We start from the raw sequence: 21,767 nt of genomic DNA, 5'->3' as shown, positions 1-21,767 counted from the left end.
AGAAAAGCTTCATTCAGCAGTTACAGCGCTACTGGCCAGGAGTTCAATATTAATGAATCAACAACATGTATTAAATACGGTATCTTTAAAACAGAAATGTACAAAAGAAGGCTGTGTTCATTGGTTGACAGAAATGTTGTGACCAGAGGCCTTAGAGAACCAAACGTTGTACTACCTTCTCTTAGGACCAATGGTTCAGTACTCATAGCGACTTCATAAAACATCTACTGTGAATTAATGAGAATCCATGACATTGTTATCTCCATTTTACACAAGGCAAAAGAAAGTCACAGAGCCGGAGAGAGAAATGAGACCAGAAGATACAGAAATATGGGACAGAAACACAAAGGGCAAAGAAAAGGAGGCTACTTGCTGAGATCTGTGTTTAGAATGCATTACTCTGGTTATTGCACCAAGACTAAAACTGGGAGTGGGAGAGCCTGCAGGGACCAGCAGCAGCCAGAGTTGAAGGAAAGAATGATGGTGGCTCAGACCCAAGTGCATGCAGGGGACAAAGAGAAATGGGTGGATCTGAGGAACTAAAGAGGTAGAACTGAACTAAATGAAAGATTTAACATAAACGACAAAAGAGGGTAAAAGAGAACTCAGGATCTCTAGCTTATACGATCAGATAGATGGTGGCGTCCCCAGAGAGATGCATGTGGGTGTGAACTGTTTCGAAAAGTTGAATGTGACAGACACTTCTAGGTAGAAATGTGCTATGTGCAACATGCAGCTGGAAACATGGTTCTGAAGGTAAGAAAGAGGTCATCTGGAGAAGACAGTAATGGAAATCACAAACTTATATACAACTGCTCAAGAAAACTAAAATATGAAAACATGAGCAGGCCCAAGACTGAGGGGAAAAACTGAGCTCTTCCCATAAGCATAATCCCACAGTTGGAAGAACAGACAACATTAAGTCTATTTTTTCATTATCTACACGAGAAGGCTGGTCTAGGACAGAACCTGAAGAATACCCATACTTAAGGAATGGGCATGGGAACAAGAACCCTCAAAGAAGCAGTCAACAGGCAGAAGGAAAACAAAGCACGCATCACTAAAGCTGAAAAGGGGGTGAAGTTATTTAACTTTTGGTGTGTGGGATATGGAAGCCAAGCCCCTAACATAAATATCACTGCACAGATATCAAAGGGAAGATAAAAGACCAGTTTATCTGGAAACTAATAATAGTCTCATCAAAGTCATACCTACATTAAAATTTAATTTTTTCCAGCAAAGAACTTTTTATTAAGATTATCAAAATATAATTATTTGAGATGTCTCATTTGAAATAATCTACAGAAGTTATTAGCTCATATGAAATTTCACTTTCTAGTTATAAAACACATCAAGCAGATTTTATAAAACATCTAAAGCTGGTTTTCTGAATACCAGAATTTTACCTGGCTTGACAAATGGTCTCCAGGGACCAGGTCTTGAGTCATCGCCCCTTCTGGGAATCCGATCATCATCCATGTTTCTCCAAGGCCCCCGGTCATCATCTGCACCGCGCCTGGAAATTCTGTCATCATCAGTACTCCTCCAAGGTCCTCGATCATCATCCAGCCCACGCCTGGGACCCCGGTCATCATCCATGCCCCGCCTGGGACCCCGATCGTCATCAGCATTACGCCAGGAAGATCGCTCGTCATCTGCACCTCCTCGCCGTGGCCCCCGGTCCTCATCCATCCCACGTCTTGGTCCTCTGTCCTCATCAGCTGTTCGCCAGCTTCCTCTGTCCTCATCCAGTCCTCGTCTAGGTGGTCTATCATCATCCGCATGACGCCAGCTCCCCCTATCTTCATCACCAATTCGTCTGGGAGGTCTATCATCATCTGCATTGCGCCAGGAAGGCCGGTCATCGTCTGCCCCACGGCGAGAGAACCGGTCTTCATCAAGACCACGTCTAGGACCTCTGTCATCATCCATGCCACGCCGGGGAATGCGATCGTCATCTGGTCTAAGAGAAGACTCTCTTTCTTCCTCATCCCCCAAGCGCCTTGGTCGATCTTCTTCTCTTCTATGAGGCCTCTCCTCATCCCGCCCCTCTCCACGTCTCCACTCCCTACAGATCAACAAGCCAAACATCTTTAAGAGTCCATTTTCTTAAAAAGCACATGCTATCTTTGGGAATTACTTCAGTCCCTTTTAAAAAACCTCTTCAGCCTAAAATCATTATTCCTAGTCCTGAAGGAATATATGCTATTAATAAAAAATAATACAACATAAAATCTTACATCAATAGCTAAATAAGCAAACAACTTCCTTAAACAAGTCTCTTAACTGGACTTGTATATAAGAAGTATCTAGGCAAATTCTCAATCTAGTACCTATGAACTTTCAAAACTCCGTATAGGACTTAGGACCAGCAACTTTGCTTATCATGAGCAGTCCCTTTCAAAGAATGGTTCAAATTATTTAACAAATTTAAAGGAAAATGAAAATAGGTTCTAGAACTGTTCATTCTTATTATAATCTCAATAGCACTCAACTAGGGAACAAAAAGGTTCTGAAGCATATATTTGTCAAAATTTTTAGAAATCAGTAATTACAGCCTTGTTGAACTATGAAAAACATTTCAGTAACAGACATGCACACAACTCTTCATGGTTGTCCTTTCCCCATCTCCACAAAATAAACCAAACTTAAAAACTGCTAATATGGTATTAATAGGACCTATGACTAATTGATACTATTTTCCTTAACTCTACTTACTTCTCTGGTGGGCCTCTTCTCCACTCGGAATCTACTTCAGGTCCTTTTCTCCATGTGCCTTCTGAATCTCTATCTCCCCAACGAGAGTCCTACATTCACCAAAGTTAATGTGAGGCACTAATTGGCAACACTTATTACAACTACTGGTATTACCAAATGTTTTTGCACTTATTCCTTAAATAAAAACACGTTTCAAAGTAGTTGTTTTTTTTTTTTTTTTTTTTTAAACCTTAAGTCAGAGTGACAGTACACTGAAACTGGCATTCTCGTGTATTTTGAGTGGTTTTATAAATCAACCAAATACCACCTAAAAACAATCTGGCACCCACTCATCCCCTGAAAGTATTGAAGTATCTAAAGATATCCTCTAAAAAAAAAAAAAAAAAAAAAAAAAAGATATCCTCTGACCTCAAATTTTCTTTTTGAGATTATGTGAAAAAACCTGTGTCCTAAATGTACATCACAGTGCCTCCTAAACAGAGGTGGAACACATGAAATGTCAAACGCGGGATGGTTCAATTAACAGTTACTTCCCCCCCCCCCAAAAAACAAACAACAACCAAAAAGAGTTACTTCCCATTTCAAAATACTATGTTGTCATTAAACATTATGGAAAGGGTGTGGGGAGATAAACACTCTTAAAGTGGAAATGTAAAATGGGGTACAACCTTTGGAGTGAGCAATGCACACAATGTTAATCACGAACACCTCTGACACAGCTCGATTGCTCCTACAAACATAACCAAGGCTACAATCAGCAATTGAGAACACTCTGGAAAATATGGAACAAGACCTAGGCCAGGGGTGGAAGGAGTAAGAGAATAATCTAACAAAGCTAACAATCTGAAGTAAGAGAGTAAGAGGATCTTTAAAATTTAAGTGTTTTGGAAACAAAACCCTCCAATAACTACCATAAAAAGCAGTGAAGGGGGGCAGCCTTGGTGGCTCAGTGGTTTAGCACCACCTTCAGCCCAGGGCCTGATCCTGGAGACCCGGGATCGAGTCCCATGTCTGGCTCCCTCATGGAGCCTGCTTCTCCCTCAGCCTGTGTCTCTGCCTCTCTCTCTGTGTGTCTCTCACGAATAAATAAATAAAATCTTAAAAGGGGGGGAGGGGAATCCCTGGGTGGCTCAGCGGTTTAGCACCTCCTTCAGCCCAGGGCGTGATCCTGAGGGTCCCAGGATCGAGTCCCATGTGGGGCTCCCAGCGTGGAGCCTGCTTCTCCTGAGCCTGTGTCTCTCATGAATAAATAAATAAAATCTTAAAAAAAAAAAAATCTTCTCTAAGGTAAGTAAATTGCACCCTCTGACTAAAAAGGCACAAGCGCCAAAAAAAGGTTAATAATAAAGACTACATACTTAGGTGACTAAACACAGTTTCAGTAAAATCTTCACACTCCCTTTACTGCAAGAATAAATTCTGAAAGCTCCCAAAGATTAAAACAGAATTTACAAAAGTAATAAAACCAAGACTATTATCAAGATCCTCTCCCATCCCTGAGAGCATGATCTCAAAACTTGAGAGAAGATTCTGAACTGACCAAACCATGGCACAATTTTTCAACTGTGAGAAAAAAATTAAAACCTCTTTTTGACACAGATACAAAGACAGCCTGGGGGAGGGGGAAGGAACTGAAAGGATACACAGAACAAACAAAAACATATCTACAAAGAAAAGATGATACAGTATAAACATTTGAAAGTAAATATAGTGTTTGCCAGTATGGTTGTACAACTGCTACCTGAGTCCTATATAGATAACATGTTTTTGTTTTTTTTTTTAATTTTTATTTATTTATGATAGTCACAGAGAGAGAAAGAGAGAGAGAGGCAGAGACACAGGCAGAGGGAGAAGCAGGCTCCATGCACCGGGAGCCCGACGTGGGATTCGATCCCAGGTCTCCAGGATCGCGCCCTGGGCCAAAGGCAGGCGCCAAACCGCTGCGCCACCCAGGGATCCCCAGATAACATGTTTTAATGAGCTGGAAGTAAAAATACCCTGCTTACTGCAATGAAACAAAGTAAAGGCATGCTCAAAATTTTTTGTTCAGAGAAGAGAGTTCTCAAAATCTACAGTCTGTGAAGTTTAGATTAAGTTTAGGAAAAAAAAATAGATGGTAATCACAAATAAAATAATAAAAACTACTGAGAAAGTTCTTAAATTTGGCTTAAAGAGGTAGCAGAAACATAGAAATAAAAACCTCCAAACTAAATGTTAAGAATAAAACCAGGGATCCCTGGGTGGCGCAGTGGTTTAGTGCCTGCCTTTGGCCCAGGGCGCGATCCTGGAGACCCGGGATCGAATCCCATATCGGGCTCCTGGTGCATGGAGCCTGCTTCTCCCTCTGCCTATGTCTCTGTGCCTCTCTCTTTCTCTCTCTCTCTGTGTGACTATCATAAATAAATAAAAATTATAAAAAAAAAAAGAATAAAACCAAATAGTCACTGCCATGTTAAATGCGAATAGATAAATCTAAAGACTCCAACTGAAAGGGAAGGGAGGCACAAAAGGCTGAAAATGAAAATGATGAATAGATAGATTTGCAAAAAACAAAAACAAAACACACACACAGAAACCCATAATCCCAGGTTTAAATTACCTCCCTTTCTTCAGAAGATGAGGCTCCCATAAACTAATGGAATGTGGCGAATTAAAATAATACAGCAGTTCTGAGTCCATACATAAAACACACAGAACTTTGTGCCCAACAGAAAAAGAATACACATAACATCATATTTTAGGACACAAAGGGAAAATGTATTAAATTCCAAAAAATCAGAAATCATACAGGCCAGGGGTGCCTAGGTAGCTCGGTAGGTTAAGCATTTACTCTCTGTTTCAACTCAGATCGTGATCTCAGGGCTGAGATGAGATCACACCAGACGGGGCTCAGAAGGGAGATGGCCTGATCCTCCACACCCGCCGGCAAGGGCGTTCTCTCTCTCAAATAAATTAATTAAAAAAAAAAAAAAAAAAAAAACAAAACATGGGACGCCTGGGTGGCTCAGCGGTTAAGCATCTGCCTTCAGCCCAGGGCATGATCTCGGAGTCCTGGGATCGAGTCCCAAATCGGGCTCCCTGCATGGAGCCTGCTTCTCCCTCTGCCTGTGTCTCTGCCTCTCTCTCTGTCTTTCATGAATAAATAAAATCTTAAAAAAAAAAAAAAAAAACCCACACAGGCCACATTCACTGGTTAACAGAGAAAAATAAAAATTAACAGAGTAGCAAAATAAGAAATCTAACCATGTATGTCTTAAACAGAAATTAAATGAACAGGTCCTCCAATAAAGAGAACTGACACAGGTGTGGCAGAGATGAATGGAAAAGACAGGCAAGAAATTCTCCTGATACTCACCTCTTAACTTCGAAAATAAATACCTTGTTTAAGGGGGAGCATAAGCACATCCAAGATACCGAACACACAGAAACACGGTAAGGCATAAAACTAGCTCAGAATGGCTAGACTACAGGTGATTAAGAGGAAAATGGCAACAGATGAAGGTGATAGAAAACAGCAAACCAGACAGGTCTGGATTGCTAAAGCAGGTTTTACCTTTGGCAAGTACAGAGTATTAATCAAAGGAAGGTGTGGAACCCAAGAGCAGGTATAATGATCAAATATGCATTATGAAAAACAAAAAAACAGGATATAATGTAGAAGGTCTGAAACTGGGGAAAGGTTATAATCGGGAAGAACAAAAAATAATGCAGGCAAAAGGAAATTCTGAATTAACAGAAAGGGCAGGGAGGAAGAGATTCAAAACTCCATGATTAAAAACAAAACAAAACAAAACAAAACAAAACTCCATGATTGGGGCACCTGGGTGGCTCAGCGGTTAAGCACCTGCCTTTGGCCCAGGGCATGATCCTGGAGTCCTGGGATAGAGTCCCACATCGGGCTCCCTGCATGGAGCCTGCTTCTCCCTATGCCTGTGTCTCTGCCTCTCTCTCTCATGAATAAATAAAATCTTAAAATAAAATAAAAAAATAAAAAAACTCCATGATTAAGTGGGTAATGGTGCCACCAATCAGGAGCGGGGATTGGAGACAAAGGAGATGGGGTGGGGGGGACACAGGTCTATTAAAGATAAATATTTAAAAAATAATAAAATTAAAAATTAAATATTCAGAGCAGCATTTGAATCACTTGGGAATACTGTTAAAATGCAGATTCTGTTCAGGTTTGACAGTGGGCTAGAGATTCTCTAACAGTCTGGTGAATATTCACTGCTGGTCCACCAGACCCATCTTTTGAATACTAAGGACTTAAGAGAACTCATATCATCCTCTGAATTCACAGCAACCCCCTTCGAGGAAACTAGAATAGTCCCTCTTCCATTCACTAAAGAGTGTTTTTTTGTCAAATACTGAGGTCTTAGAAGATTCATTCTTACTGAGAGGCATTCTAAACAGAAGCCTAAAACACAGCTTTGCTAACGTTTAAGTCTAATCATCCCCCCTTTAGGAAACTATCTTTGGGAAGACCAAGTAATACCAGAATTTAAAAGAGATGAATGCAACCAATTCAAAACACCAAGCCCAGACGCTGACACATGTACGGAGGTATATGGATCATGCAAAAGAACTAGGTGACAAATACATCACAAAAACAGAATAACTTCTATATTCACCTTTCTAGAAAGTGGATCATCACCAAGTCTTCTCTCTTCCTCTCTACGTCGTTCCCTTTCTTCAATTTCCAGCTCTCTTTGGCGTTTTTTCCTTTCTACTTCTTCTAATTTCTTGACTCGCTCCTGATACTCTCGTAGCTCTTCCTCACGTTTTGCCCGTTCAGCACGCTCTCTCTCTTCACGCTCTGTATAATGAAGTAGGGTTATCAGGTTAGTGTGCATTCTACTGGCATCTTTCCCTAGTGCTAGGTCTACTTTGCTGGTGCAGCATGAGGTAAAAGGAAAAGTCTTTTTAAAAACTTTAAGTACTTTATAATCAAAAGATATTCAAGTAAAACAAGTATAATTATATCACCCAACATGAACAGTTTTGTAATGACAAAAAGATACCAAAATCCCTCCCCAACTCCTTAGCACCTGGGATTTCCAGATAAAGGATCATTTGACAGACTACAGCTGGCACATGTTCCTCAATATATGTTACTACTACATAAGAAAGTGATAAAAATTAAAAGGTGTTATTTTTAAAACACCAAAAATTTGGAAATAAGCTGGTAAAGGACATAACGTCCTCATCTACAACAAACTTCAGATAATTAAAAGTTAGGTTTTAGTTAGTTGCAGATAAGAAGCCAAAGATCCTGGTTCCTTGTTCCTGTATTTTCTGAACATGATTGCTATAAACTGAGTATCAAACCGGTTGCCTTATACTACACCTCCAATCTTGGCCTATAAATACCTTTTAGCATTTGTTCTTCTGCCCTCCTCTGTTCCTCCTCTTCTTTTTCTCTGTGGTAGGTTATCCTGCGCTCTTCTTTACGTTGCCTTTTACGTTCTTCCAAGCGATTATGCCTTTCTTCTGCTAATCGTTCCTCAAACTGTTTAAGTTTTTCCTATTAATAGAATGGGTAAAAAACAAAAGTCAAAATTCTGCAAAAATACACACTACTTACATTCAAAAGTTTACAAAAAAGCACAAGTTTTTTGAAACCACAGGAATCAACTTTCAAGTACAAAAATTTCCACATGGTGGCGCCAAAGTGGCTCAGTCCATTGGGTATCTGTTTCTTGGTCTCAACTCAGGTCATGATCTCAGGGTTAAGAGATTGAGCACCACCCCCCTCATTGGGCTCTGCTTTGGTGTGGGTGGGGGGGCCTGCTTGAGATTCTCTCTGACCATCCCCACCATAAAGAAATGAAATCTTTAAAAACTTCCAAATGACTGTGGAGTTTCTTCATATCTCAAATGCTTTAAATTTTAAATTGTTGATCGCTATTTTCTACACCCAGTGGGTTTTTATACAAAACAAACTGAAGGACTAAATTAGAATTTAAGTGCAGGACATTTTGATCTGCCTTTTTCCTTTCTAAATCAAACAGTAAACAAAAGCAAATTTTATGCAGTCCACTTTCACCTTCAGAAAAATTTGTTTACAGCAATGGTTGACTGCTTAATAGCCTAAAAAATATTTTCAGAAACTTTCTATTAAAATATTATTTGAACAATCACTATAAAATGTCAACTCAAGACAGAATGTACCAACTGTGTTAAAGAACCACCTTAAGGCAAAACTAAAAAGCTCATAAATGTTTTCCTGAAACCAGTCATTTCACCTCATAAACAGACTGTCGTGCAGCCTTGAGTCGCATCACAAATAAATCTCTGTCTTCAAGCATCCGTGACATTCGATTCTTATGTTCAAGAGCCTTTTCACGTTCTAGTTGCATGGTGGTAATCTGCAAGTACGTAATATAAAGTTAAATTTCAAAGCATTTGTTATCTGATTAGTAATTTACTCTTAATTCCTGACATATTCCTGAAGAATGACAAGCAGCTCCTCTGCCCCTTCTATCATGCCATAAAAATGGGAGGGTTACTATCATCTATGCCCACACATATTCCTAGGAAGGCAATCAGGGACAGAAGACAGAAGGATAAAGGACCCCTGCAGTTTCTCTGTTAAGAACTGTTTTTATTTAGGCCCAAAATACTGAAATTTTTTATTAAAGAAAAACTATAACGTAGACAGTAACACAAAAGACTTCATGGTAATAATCACTATGGTTTAATTATAAAAAATATTTTCTCCCTTAAAGAAAACTAAAGGGCAGCCCAGGTGGCTCAGCGGTTTAGCGCCGCCTTCAGCCCAGGGACTGATCTTGGAGACCTGGGATCGGAGTCCCACAGTCAGGCTCCCTGCGTGGTGCCTGCTTCTCCCTCTGCCTGTGTCCCTGCCTCTCTCCATCTCTTTCATGAATAAATAAATAAAACCTTAAAAAAAAAAAAAGAAAAGAAAACTAGAGATTAAGATAGGGTGCACCACTGATTTAAGTAGGCTATTCCCTTTGCACTTTAAGGGGGAAAAGGAAGCTTTCGGGATAGTCTGTAGCAGATCATCTCAAGTATTTTACCTGGTCTGCATGCTTGTTTCCCTAATTGTCTATGTTATCACAAAAATTCTAACTTCTGAAAAAAATGGGAGAAACTGGCAAATGAAGCCCAGAAAGATAACTTAATTGGAACAAGAGGCTGCATTCTCATACCACAGTCCCCACAGTTGTGCTGCCTGTAGTTATTTTCCTTTTCTTTTTTTAACCAGAATGGGGCCACTAGTTTTTAATCACAAATGTGGCCACTATAAGCACTTGAAAACCTTGCTTTTCTTTCATTATATAAATATATTATGTATACTAGCAAAACATCAAAAGGAACTGCCTAGTCATGAAAGACCATGTACTATCCGACCCCATTTACATAAAAGGTCTGAAAAATAGGCAAATCTATGGGACGCCTGGGTGGCTCAGTGGTTGAGCATCTGCCTTTGGCTCCAGTTGTAATCCTGGAAGTCCAGGTCAAGTCCGCATCAGGCACCCCCAGGGGAGCCTGCCTCTGCCTAGTCTCTGCCTCTCTCTCGAATAAATAAAATCTTTTTGGGGGGGGAGGGCAAATCTAGAGACAGAATGTGACTGCTGGCTGCAGAAGGCCAAGGTGGTGGGGGAGGAAACAGGGGGTCTTTTGGGATATGTTCCAAAATTAGATAGCTGTACAATTCTATACATATAGAACTGAACTGTACAGTTTAAATAAGTGAACTGTATGTATGGCATGTGAATTATATCCCCATAAAGCTGTTTTTTTAAGTAAACATTTCAGCTGCCCTTTATATTTTACAAGTTTCATTGTTTAATCTCTTGTGAATTTCAATCTGTCCATCAATCTGTTAGTATACAGCCACTAAAGCGCCATTCCTGGCAAGAGAACACAAAATAATAAATTTTGAAACTGTGGCCCCATTACTGACAGAGGATTTAATTATAGCTTACAGGCTACAAATGTTACAGGTAATCAGAAACCCTTACTCTTTCTTCTTCCTGTTGTTCCCACAGATCCATGTCTTTAATCCTCTGTTCTTCATAAGCACTCTTTATCAATGGGATTTCCTCCAAGCGTTTAGCTCTTTCAAAATAGTCAATCTGGACGACATGAAAACAAATATAGTTTAAAAATTTGTTTCAGTTAATCTGGCATGTTAAAAGTTTACCAACCGGTTCTTTCATCTACCTTCTTTTCTTGATTCTTCAGGCGCTCCTGAAGTTCCTTCTTTTCTTTCTCCAGCTGTTCAACCTGTTTAGCCATGATGAAATCTGGATCCAATTCTTCAAGATCCTGAAAAATATCACAAATGCACACTAATAAGAATATAAAAGAAATGTGTATGGAATAACATTTTCTAAAATCAAAACGTAAATTACTTTTTATACAATGAGTAGATGCTCACAATGGATAAACTTGGGCAATATAAAAATGCTTTACGATAGCCATATTTCTGTTTCAATATATGTTAAAACCTGCAGAGCCATTAAAAACAAATGTTTTACTTCACAGATGAAAAAATCAGCCGTACCAAAGAAGTGAAAATAACCAGACAAGCCAATGTAATCAATAAACAGTAAATGACTATGCTTCTGAGATGTAGATCAAAGTTAAGAAGTAATGTGTTACATACTTCAATGTCAATATCTTTGAATGCTTTGGCACCCAGTTCTGTTTTCTTGATCTGCTCCAAACGCTCACGAACAGTTTTCTTTTTGATTTGTTCATGTTCCTGTAAGATGCGCTCTTTCTCCCTCTCCTTTGCCTCCTGTCGCAGCCTCTCTTCTTCAGCTTTCCGTACTTTCTGGAGCTCAGCTTCCCTCTGCTCCAGTTCTTCCTTCTCACGCTGAATATTCAGACTTTCAAGGCGCTCTTTTCTTTCCTCAATTGTCTGACGGCGAGCCAGGATACGCTGATGCTCTTTTCGTGAATTTTTAAGGTACGCAGTAACAGCCAACTGATGCTGTTCTTCTTTCTCTTGCTTCAAAAACAAATGCGTTTAAAAATTTTTTTTCTGTGACACATCATGGTTATTAGGCATCCAATAAATTACTAAATAACCCTGATGCATTACCCATACAGGTGTCTGCTTTAAGAATAGGAGATGATGTTATTCGAGTTACTAGTTCCCAGCATCAAAAACTATGACCTATATAGTCTTCTATTAATAGGAGTGATGTAGTTAAAGAACCTTTGTTAGTCAAGTTTTCTCTGCAACAAATCTACTTTAAAGTAAGCAAGAAATAAAATAAAATAAAATAAAATAAAATAAAATAAAATAAAATAAAATAAAATAAATAAAATAAAATAAATAAAATAAAATAAAATAAAATAAAATAAAATAAAATAAAATAAAATAAAGCATGCCAGGGATCCCTGGGTGGCTCAGCGGTTTAACGCCTGCCTTCAGCCTGGGGAGTGATCCTGGAGTTCCAGGATCGAGTCCTGCGTCAGACTCCCTGCAGGGAGCCTGCTTCTCCCTCTGTCTGTGTGTCTGCCTCTCCCTGTGTGTCTACCATGAATGAATGAATGAATGAATGAAGTCAGCAAGCCAAGAAGAAATCCTAACAGAGCACACAGATAAGAACTTAACCAAGAAGGAAAAGCCCAAGAAGCACAGGACTCCCTAAAGAGCATGGAGGTGGGGGTAAGGGAATCCATCATATGCAGAGCAGGTGTAACACCCATACTAGCAAATACAACTGAATAGGAAATATATAATAAACCAATTTTCTCAGACATCATCTCAAACAAACCTTTTTGCACAAGACATAGCATAATGGCCCCTCAAAAATTCTGTAGATAATTTTTCTCAAAGATGCATACCAGTATATGAGCTGGCTTAATGACTTCAAGCGCCTTTGCAAGTACTGAGGACATTGCTGTTAGCTGATTTCTTATCTGTTCCGAAGGCATGCTTTGCAAATGAGGACCAATTGGAGCATCTTCTCGAGTAGCATAATTCAAATCAGATCCAAAACTAAGGGTCCGAGAAGTGTGGTCAATACGAACCTTTGAGAATTAAAGGACACCGTCAATAGTTGTATCTATAAATATGAGATACTCTAGAAATGAATGACTTTTGATAAAAAAAAAATTTCAACTGAGACAAAAATTAAGAATGTTAATTACAAAAGCCAGAAAATTGATTCAGTACAACTTTAAAAAGATGTCACTGAACCAAAAGCTGACAAAGGGTATATGTTTTTTAGTCCTTAAAGGCCTTCCACCTAGTATCCCTTCCAGCACATACCTGCAGGTCACAATGCCTGGCTGCATCGACTATAGCCCGTTCCAGTTGGAAAGCATCAACAAAAGGAACCAGAGAAGTCAAACGAGAAAATTCAATGCTCTGATAAATTTGTGCCACCTGCATAAGAAACACAAGGTTAGTAACAACAGCTATCATTTGACATTTTTTCACGCAGTCTTACACAAGCATGAGAAATAGAAATTATGCCCATTTCTCAGAGACAAGAAACTGAAGCTCAGAGTAAATGTTAACACTACACTGCTGGAGCTGGAATTCCAATTCAAGGCTACCAATCCCAAATGCTATGCTTTGAATCATCACAGTATAACATTCCTCAGAAGCATAATACTTTCAAATCCTAGTTTTATAAAACAAAAAGCCCTGAATGGCCACATATTTGTAGATAAAGACTTGCTACTTACCTAATTCATCTGAACACTTTCAATAAATTTGTTATGTGTCTGAAGGAGACTGGCAGCATTACCATTTAGTTATACTGCTAATTAACCTTCAACTATTTGTATAGCACGTAAGAAATAACACTGCTCACATATACAAGAAAAGCAGGTCAATGAAATGTGCACAAATACTCCAAGTGAACATATCATAAAAGACCCCTCCCAATGAAATAAACGGAAGACAAAACAGGAACATTGAAGCCGTATCATAAACCATAATCTTCAAACTTACATAAATCATACTAAAATATTTTTACCAGTATTTCCTTTGACTAACAATAAGTAGTGTAAAAGAAAAGGTTCTCCAATCACTACTGGTAGTATTCATTAATTCAATCTTTTTTTTTAAGATTTTATTTATTTATTCATGAAAGACAGAGACAGAAAGAGACAGAGAGAGAGGAGGAGGAAGAGACACAGGCAGAGGGAGAAACAGACTCCATGCAGGGAGCCCGACCTGGGACTCCATCCCAGGTCTCCAGGATCATGCCCTGGGCCAAAGGCAGTGCTAAACCACTGAGCCACTGGGCTGTCCCATTAATTCAATCTTAAAGAGCTATTAAAGCTTTAAATGTGTAAGCTCTGTGACTAATTCCACTTCCTAGACTACAGAAAGCCACAGAAGTATGCAAGAATACATGTATGGAAATATTCACTGCTGCAACATTTTCTAACAGCAAAAAAACCCCTAGAAATACAGACTTCCATCAATAGAGTCTGAATACATAAATCACAGTACCCTTTAGACAATGTTAAACCACGTAAGTATTAAAAGGAGTAAGACCTAAATGGCTAAAGAGGAGAGATGTACAAAGTTATACAATAAAGGAGGAAAAAGCAAACTGCATAGAATAATTGTTTTTCAAATCAAAGACAGACTAATTTTGGCAAGGACAGAATTTGGTGAAGTGTTCACTTCTTAGGTGATGCTAAAACTTTTTATTTTTGTGATAAAAAAAATCAAGGGGAGAAATTCCTGTTCTAAATAAAACACTCATTTAAAAGTGTCTACCTGCTGCAGAAGACGGAGTATGGTATTGTTTTGCAGCTGTGGAACATACTGTTGCAACTCTGGTTCCTTTTCGGGTTGTTCCCTAACCCAATTTAGAACCTGTAAAATCCATTACATTGAAAGAGAATTACATTTTCTAAATAACACTCAAACATTTGTGAAATTTTCCAACATTTTTTAAATATATAAAAGCATCCCACAGAGAAGGGAAATACACATGTAATACAAAGCTATATCGAGACTTGTCTGAAGGTGACTGACAGCAATGGCTACATTAGTCATGCTGCTAATTTACCTCCAAAGATTTTATTTAGCACATCAGAAATATCTTTTCTCTTGACATAAAGAAAAAAGACAATGAAATGTGCACTGAATTAAAACATATAGGGAAATTCTTCTCTCTCAATATAAATACAATCTGAAATAGCAAAAAGGCCAGCTATATGGTAGCATAAACAAAACTAAAATACAAAGTCTTACCTTTGTGACTCTCTCACAGAGTTTTAGTGGGTTAAATTCTACTTCCAGCCAATTGTAAAGGTCTTTCACTTCAGGGACAACATACTGCAGTACGTTGAATCTGACCTACAATAAATAAAAGGTTTAATTAACTGAAAGGAATTTTCCAAATAGATTTCCAGTTGAACTGAATGTAAGTAAGGAAGATTGGAAATAGATTGGAAATCTAGAAAATGTCTGAAAAACCAGCCTCAACCCTTTAAATTTATCAGAGGAATTTAAAGGAAAACTACATTTGGATCTCTAACCCCAAATTATGCATCTACCTAGATAAAAAGGTCTCCAAGAGCTTAATAAAGACACAAAAACTCCTAAATCATGATCAATAAAATATTTGTAAAGACAACCCATTAGGCCAACCTAATGTACTGGTTAGAATATATTTCTCACTAAAATTTATAATTGGCTTTCTGCACTAAGAACCAGTTGCTAATGAAATTGGGGGCATACAGAGAAATACTGTTTTACAGATAAGGTTGTTTTTTAAAAATGACCACAAAGGGAATTTGCCTTACTACTATAATAGAAAAATATCATAGGAGAAAACTACTTAGTTCTTAACCAAATCTGCCAGAAAAGTAAGGCCTTTTCTCTAGCAACTGTCCCCCTTTTTTTTTTTTGCTGGTCTCAAAGTAGTTTACTGGAGGTCTTATATTACAATAACTACTAAGTCAGATTACCGAGTCAGACACCCTAAAGTCTAAATCCTTTTAGGTGTTACTTGCCTAGCATATGATAAACTTCCACTAACTGCAAAAGTCCATCAGCATAAAACACCATAAAGGTACACTAATTTGGGATCCCTGGGTGGCGCAGCGGTTTGGCACCTGCCTTCGGCCCAGGGCGCGATCCTGGAGACCCGGGATCGAATCCCACGTCAGGCTCCCGGTGCATGGAGCCTGCTTCTCCCTCTGCCTATGTCTCTGCCTCTCTCTCTCTGTGTGACTATCATAAATAAAAATAAAGTTTAAAAAAAAAAAAAAAAAGGTACACTAATTTTAGGTTCTATATTCTAAAACTAATTATTGTATGTAGTGGGTACAATCTAGAAACTATATATATATATATATTTTTTAAGCTTTAAGTAATCTCCACACCCAGTATGGGACTCAAACTCACAACCCCATGAGATCAAGTCACAGGCTCCTCTGACTGAGCCAGCCAAGTGCTACTAGGTAGGAATCTGCATTTTAAAGAATACTTCACAATTTCATTGCATAGCACGGATCAAGAGCCACTACATTAGTAACATAAAATGAATATTTAAAAAAGAAAACACTGGAAATCGTTTCACTGTCCAGAATCAAGCTTAATTTACCTCACACTCTTTCGTATACTGGTCACCCTACTTCTACCATTTGTCAGCTCGATTAGTTTTCCTGCAGCCCTCTGAAATAAGGCCTGAACCTTCTTACCCACCCTAACTTTTTTTTCTGAGTGGTCCACATTATCCCTCAAAGGTAGTCCAACTCTTATTTGCTACAATGAATTTAACTCCAGCCCACTCACCACAGAGAAATCACCTTAAAAGAACACTGTGGTGACTTATACCTGCAGTTCTAAAACTAGTCCATCCATCAGAACCGCCTGGCACAAATAATAAAACCTGACCATAAAGCCTTCTATTCTGAGCTTGAAGAATGCTCGAACTTATACCAACCATATCGTTTATAAGGCCAATTCGTGTTGGTGGGGCTTGAAGACCGAGCAATGTTGCAAGGCGACGTTGTTTTTCTACTATAATGCCATCCATATCCAAAAGTCGAGCAATATCAGTACGCTCAGGGGTAATAGGGATGGAAAGAGTGGCCAAAAGGACTCTGGTAGACATTCTGCAAACAAAATTATGCATCTGTTAAATTTATAAATATTTGTCACCTGATAAAAACACTTTAACTGCCTGGTAAAATACACCAGTGACAATATGTATATCACCTTGACAGACTATATTCATATATGTTATTCATCAAAGCATTAGATGAAGAGAAATGGACTGTACTAAAATACTTGGGAGAATCAGAACTTTACCCACCCATTTACTATTGTCAGTATTTCTCAGCTATAGAAAAAGACAGGATTTAAAATGTAAAATATAGATACATTTTATACCTCTATTGTTTTCCTTAGAAAAACAGGCAGCTTTTAAAATTAAGGAGAGAAAAAACAAACAAACAAAAATAAAATAAAATAAAATAAAATTGAGGAGAAAGTGACAGTTAAGAAAGGGAAAAAACTTACAAGGACCATTAAGTGAATACGATGGGGGGGGGGCATGTGTGGTGAGACTAAACCTTAGCTTCCTTAGAACATAAGAGGGGAAAAAAAAAAAAAAAGAACATAAGAGGAGGGCAGCCTGGGTGGCTCAGCGGTTTAGCGCCACCTTTGGCCCAGGGTGTGATCCTGGAGACCCAGGACTGAGTCCCACGTCGGGCTCCCTGCATGGAGCCTGCTTCTCCCTCTGCCTGTGTCTCTCTGCCTCCCTCTCTGTCTCTCATGAATAAATAAATAATATCTTAAAAAAAAAAAAAAAAGCTAGAACATAAGATGAAAGTCAGGTTGAATTCAGAGCACCATAGGACATTAAGGAGAGTGTGCTGTGGAGCACAAGGGTCAAGAGTTAGAATCTCAGCTTCACCATTTCCAAGACTGGCACCTAAGATAAGATACTTAATTTTCAGGAGGCTATTGTAAAGATCAAGCAACATAATGTACATAGAGCTAAACAGCCTGATGTTTATTGTTATAATACTGTTATCACAGCACTTTCTAAAGGGATGGTAGAGGGCTGCTCAGGTGGCCTAGCAGTTTAGCACTGCCTTCAGCCCTGGATGTGATCCTGGAGACCCAGGATCAAGTCTCGTCAGGTTCCCTGCATGGAGCCTGCTTTTCTCCCTCTGCCTGTGTCTCTGCCTCTGTCTGTCATGAATAAATAAATAAAATCTTTTAAATAAATAAATAGATAAAAAATAAAGGGATGGTACAGAAGTACCTTAAAGGAACCAAGTTTTTTAGTCTCAGACATGGATTACATAAAGGACAGTGAGTGACATAATGAACACTGTCCTTAGAGTTTCAAAGAAAATATACTAGGAAAATTCATTCAGTTGGTTCCATACATTGCTATAAAGCTAAAAGAAAATTTCATCTATATAATTCTACCAGAGGCCAAAATAACATAGTCTACAAAGAGAAAAAAAGAGTGATGTATGAGCTTCCTGAATCCAACTGAAACATTTAAAAAACCAAACACGATGGGTGCCTGGGTGGCTCAGTCAGTTAGACATCTGCCTTCGACTCAGGTCATAATTCCAGGGAGCTGGGATCGAGTCCCACATCAGGCTCCCTGCTCAGTGGGGAGTCTGCTTCTCCCTCTGCCCCTCCCCCTGCTCACGTGCACACTTTCTCAAATATATTTATTCATGAGACAGAGAGAAGGCAGAAACATAGGTGGAGGAAGAAGCAGGCTCCCTGTGGGGAGCCTGATGCAATACTCAATCCCAGGACCCCGAGATCACAACCAGAGCCAAAGGCAGATGGCTCAATCACTGAGCCATCTAAGTGCCCCAAATCTTTAAAAAATTACTAAAAAAAAAAAAAAAAAAAGAAGACTGAAATAGGCTACATGTTTTATTAAAAAAAATAAAGTGGTTTTAGATTGCTAGGTTATAGACCCCTTTTCTGTATTCAAACACACACTCAGGTTTGTTTTTTTTTTTTTTTTTAAGATTTTATTTATTCACTCATGAGAGACATAGAGAGAGAGGCAGAGACACAGGCAGAGGGAGAAGCAGGCTTCATGCAGGGAGCATGATGTGGGACTTGATCCCAGGTCTCCAGGAACATGCCCTGGGCTGAAGGCAGGTGCCAAACCACGGAGCCATCCCAGGATCCCCTCAGTTTTATTTTATAATCAGGAGGGGAAAAAAGACTTGATAGCATTTATTTTTAAAATTTTCTTACTTAAAAAATAAATAAATAAATAAAAATAAAATAATAAAATTTTCTTACTTAACCTTAGACTAGATTCTAAATACTGTATACAGATAGAAAGCTCATACCGTTACACTAATCTGATTTTTCTCAATCAGGTTTCTGGAAGAGGTAGTTATCAAATGACAGTTATTGAAGACCAAGAATACTACCAGAGAACTACCATGTCTGGAGACATTTCTGACAGTCAGAAGTGGAAGAATTGCTACTAGCATCCAGTGGGCAGACTAGGAATGCTGTGAAACATCCTAAGTGTACAGTCCCCCACAAAAGTAAATTATCTGGCCCCAAATGTCAGTGGTGCAGAGGTTGAGAAACACTAACTTGGAACCATACCATTTAAGAAGTTGTTTCATAATTTCAATATTACCTAACATTCTTACCTTTGCATCTCTTCTTGTGTAAGATTCTTTCTCATTTCTCTGGATAGATGGTAAAGACGATGGAGTGTAGATGCATGAAAAAGAGCATTTCCAGATTTCCAAAACACAGTTGAGACTTTATTATAGTAATTTGCCATCAACTGAGGTTTAGGTGGTTTTTTAGACAAGGTGAATAGTCCATGAATATCTTCCACAGCTTTGAATGCTTCCTAAAATCAGTAATGTAAGTTAGTCACTGTGTTCTAAATGATAATTATCGAATCCAAATCTCTTTATGAAAGCTAAAACACAAAATATTGACTAAAAAAAAAAACCACAAAGTAAAATCCCTTTGTGTGCTTCCTTTTATTCACCTACAATACCTGATATATTTCAGAAAATTGCCTTTATCACAAAAATACTAAACCCTCAAATTTCTTAGAATTAGATAGAACAGACTTAAAAAAAAACAAAAGTGCACTGTCCTTTCTGCCACAATGTGTGATTCCACTCAGTTCAAAATGCTGAACTTCAGCACTGATGCTTGAGAGAAGCTTTTCAAGTAAATAAGGTGTATTTGAACCTTATTCAATTGGCACCTTATTAATAGGTGCCAATTGATATAAATGGAGGCTTTTGCTTTCTTTGTCCCTTTTATGGTAGTAGCAGGGTGAATTTTGAGGTGGTGCCAAATATCTGTAAGAATATATATCTGTCCCATAGAGAATTTTGTAAAATTCAATTTATTCAGTCTTTCTACTAGTTAACTAGCCCCAGCCTAAAACATAACATAATTAGATAAGTTGGAACTATCTCGACAGCTTTGTCAACGGTGCTTTAACTTGCAAAGGTTATTTTTAAATCCCATTCTTTTGACTGTCCTAAAGATGTTTCAAAGTATACTTTTAGGGATGCCTGGGTGGCTCAGAGGTTGAGTGTCTGCCTTTGGCTCAGGTTGTGATCCCAGGGTCCTGCAATCGAGTCCCACATCAGGCTCCCTGCAGGGAGCCTGCTTCTCCCTCTGCCTATTGTGTCTGCCTCTGTCTGTGTCTCTCGTGAATAAATGAAATCTTTTTTATTTTTATTTTTATTTTATTTTTTTATTTATTTATGATAGTCACAGAGAGAGAGAGAGAGAGGCAGAGACACAGGCAGAGGGAGAAGCAGGCTCCATGCACCGGGAGCCTGATGTGGGATTCGATCCCGGGTCTCCAGGATCGCGCCCTGGGCCAAAGGCAGGCACCAAACCGCTGCGCCACCCAGGGATCCCGAATAAATGAAATCTTTAAAAAAAAAAAGGTATACTTTTAGAAATTCAGTTATATACGCTTATAAATTTTTCCATAACAGATCATTTTAATTATTAAATGTGATCATTTTAACAAAAAACAGATCAATGCATTCTTAAGGATTAGAGAAGGGCTGACTGCAAAGGAACACGAGGGAGTTTTGAGGAAAAGCTTAATTATGGTGCTGACTGCATTTATCAAATTTTAGGATGAATTTTGCTGAATGCAAATTATACTTTAATAAACATGGCTTTAAAAAGTTTTTTTTTTTAATTTTTTTTTTAATTTTTATTTATTTATGATAGTCACAGAGAGAGAAAGAGAGAGAGGCAGAGACATAGGCAGAGGGAGAAGCAGGCTCCATGCACCGGAAGCCCGATGTGGGATTCGATCCCGGGTCTCCAGGATCGCGCCCTGGGCCAAAGGCAGGCGCCAAACAGCTGCGCCACCCGGGGATCCCTTTAAAAAGTTTTTTAAAGTTTATTATCATCACACTACTTAGCAGAATATATAGAAAAAACCTGGAAAAACATAATACATAATATAGAGCTATTTGAGTAACAAGATAACAGATGAATATTTTCTTTCTACTTAACCATTTGTTATATAATGAGTGTGTCTGTCTTCTATAGAACCTTTTTCCTCATTATTTCATCAGGTAGTGTTTTAAGGGTGTCCCTACAGAAAGGAAAATACTTTGGAGAGCAGGAAATCACATTTTCACTCAGCTGGAAAAAACCAATCCTCTTCCTCTATAATTTCATTAGTTTTTTTTTTTTTTTTTTGGCCAAACATATAAAAAGGTTCAAATCAGGATGAAAACGTCTTTTTGGAATTCTTGGCATAAAAAGCCCAAGTAGTGGACACACCTCTCAACACCACTGAGATCTCCAATGTAGGCCCTTTTCTGTGCATTTACTAAGCCAAAGCAACACTAAGATATCTAGGAGACAATCTAATGCAGGGTTTCTCATACATCCGCAGTAAAGGCGACAAGTTTTTTTTTTTTTTTTAATTTCCAACCTACTGCCAGCATTACTTTTATGAAATACAGCAAAACTATGAAAAAAAAAAAGACAAGCTCAGTTTTTCTAAACAGAGTAAACATAAAATTACCATGAAATTGTTACCCCAAAAAACAAATTAAGTAAATTAAAAAAG

At 38.5% G+C, this 21,767-nt stretch overlaps 1 protein-coding gene and 2 non-coding genes across 3 annotated transcripts in view; all 3 read right to left on the bottom strand.

The window, feature by feature from the left end:
* EIF3A (eukaryotic translation initiation factor 3 subunit A) overlaps positions 1-21,767 on the bottom strand; it is a 36,457-nt gene that overhangs the window by 5,257 nt on the left and 9,433 nt on the right. The window contains exons 6-19 of the mRNA XM_072805125.1: positions 19,339-19,547; positions 16,626-16,797; positions 14,927-15,031; positions 14,447-14,545; positions 12,977-13,093; positions 12,550-12,735; positions 11,357-11,704; positions 10,912-11,016; positions 10,710-10,823; positions 8,964-9,086; positions 8,089-8,242; positions 7,350-7,534; positions 2,719-2,807; positions 1,407-2,068 (exon numbers count right to left, since the gene is read on the bottom strand). Coding sequence (XP_072661226.1) covers positions 1,407-2,068; positions 2,719-2,807; positions 7,350-7,534; positions 8,089-8,242; positions 8,964-9,086; positions 10,710-10,823; positions 10,912-11,016; positions 11,357-11,704; positions 12,550-12,735; positions 12,977-13,093; positions 14,447-14,545; positions 14,927-15,031; positions 16,626-16,797; positions 19,339-19,547 — 2,668 coding nt within the window. The remainder of the gene's footprint in view (positions 1-1,406; positions 2,069-2,718; positions 2,808-7,349; positions 7,535-8,088; positions 8,243-8,963; positions 9,087-10,709; positions 10,824-10,911; positions 11,017-11,356; positions 11,705-12,549; positions 12,736-12,976; positions 13,094-14,446; positions 14,546-14,926; positions 15,032-16,625; positions 16,798-19,338; positions 19,548-21,767) is intronic.
* On the bottom strand, positions 13,432-13,560 carry LOC140621272 (small nucleolar RNA SNORA19). The gene has a single exon (XR_012020997.1). It is a non-coding gene; the product is annotated as a small nucleolar RNA SNORA19 (small nucleolar RNA).
* On the bottom strand, positions 14,687-14,816 carry LOC140621273 (small nucleolar RNA SNORA19). The gene has a single exon (XR_012020998.1). It is a non-coding gene; the product is annotated as a small nucleolar RNA SNORA19 (small nucleolar RNA).

The sequence above is a fragment of the Canis lupus genome, chromosome 29 (assembly GCF_048164855.1).
Source record: "Canis lupus baileyi chromosome 29, mCanLup2.hap1, whole genome shotgun sequence".
Classification (NCBI taxonomy): domain Eukaryota; kingdom Metazoa; phylum Chordata; class Mammalia; order Carnivora; family Canidae; genus Canis; species Canis lupus.
This window is presented reverse-complemented; position numbering and strand designations above follow the sequence as displayed.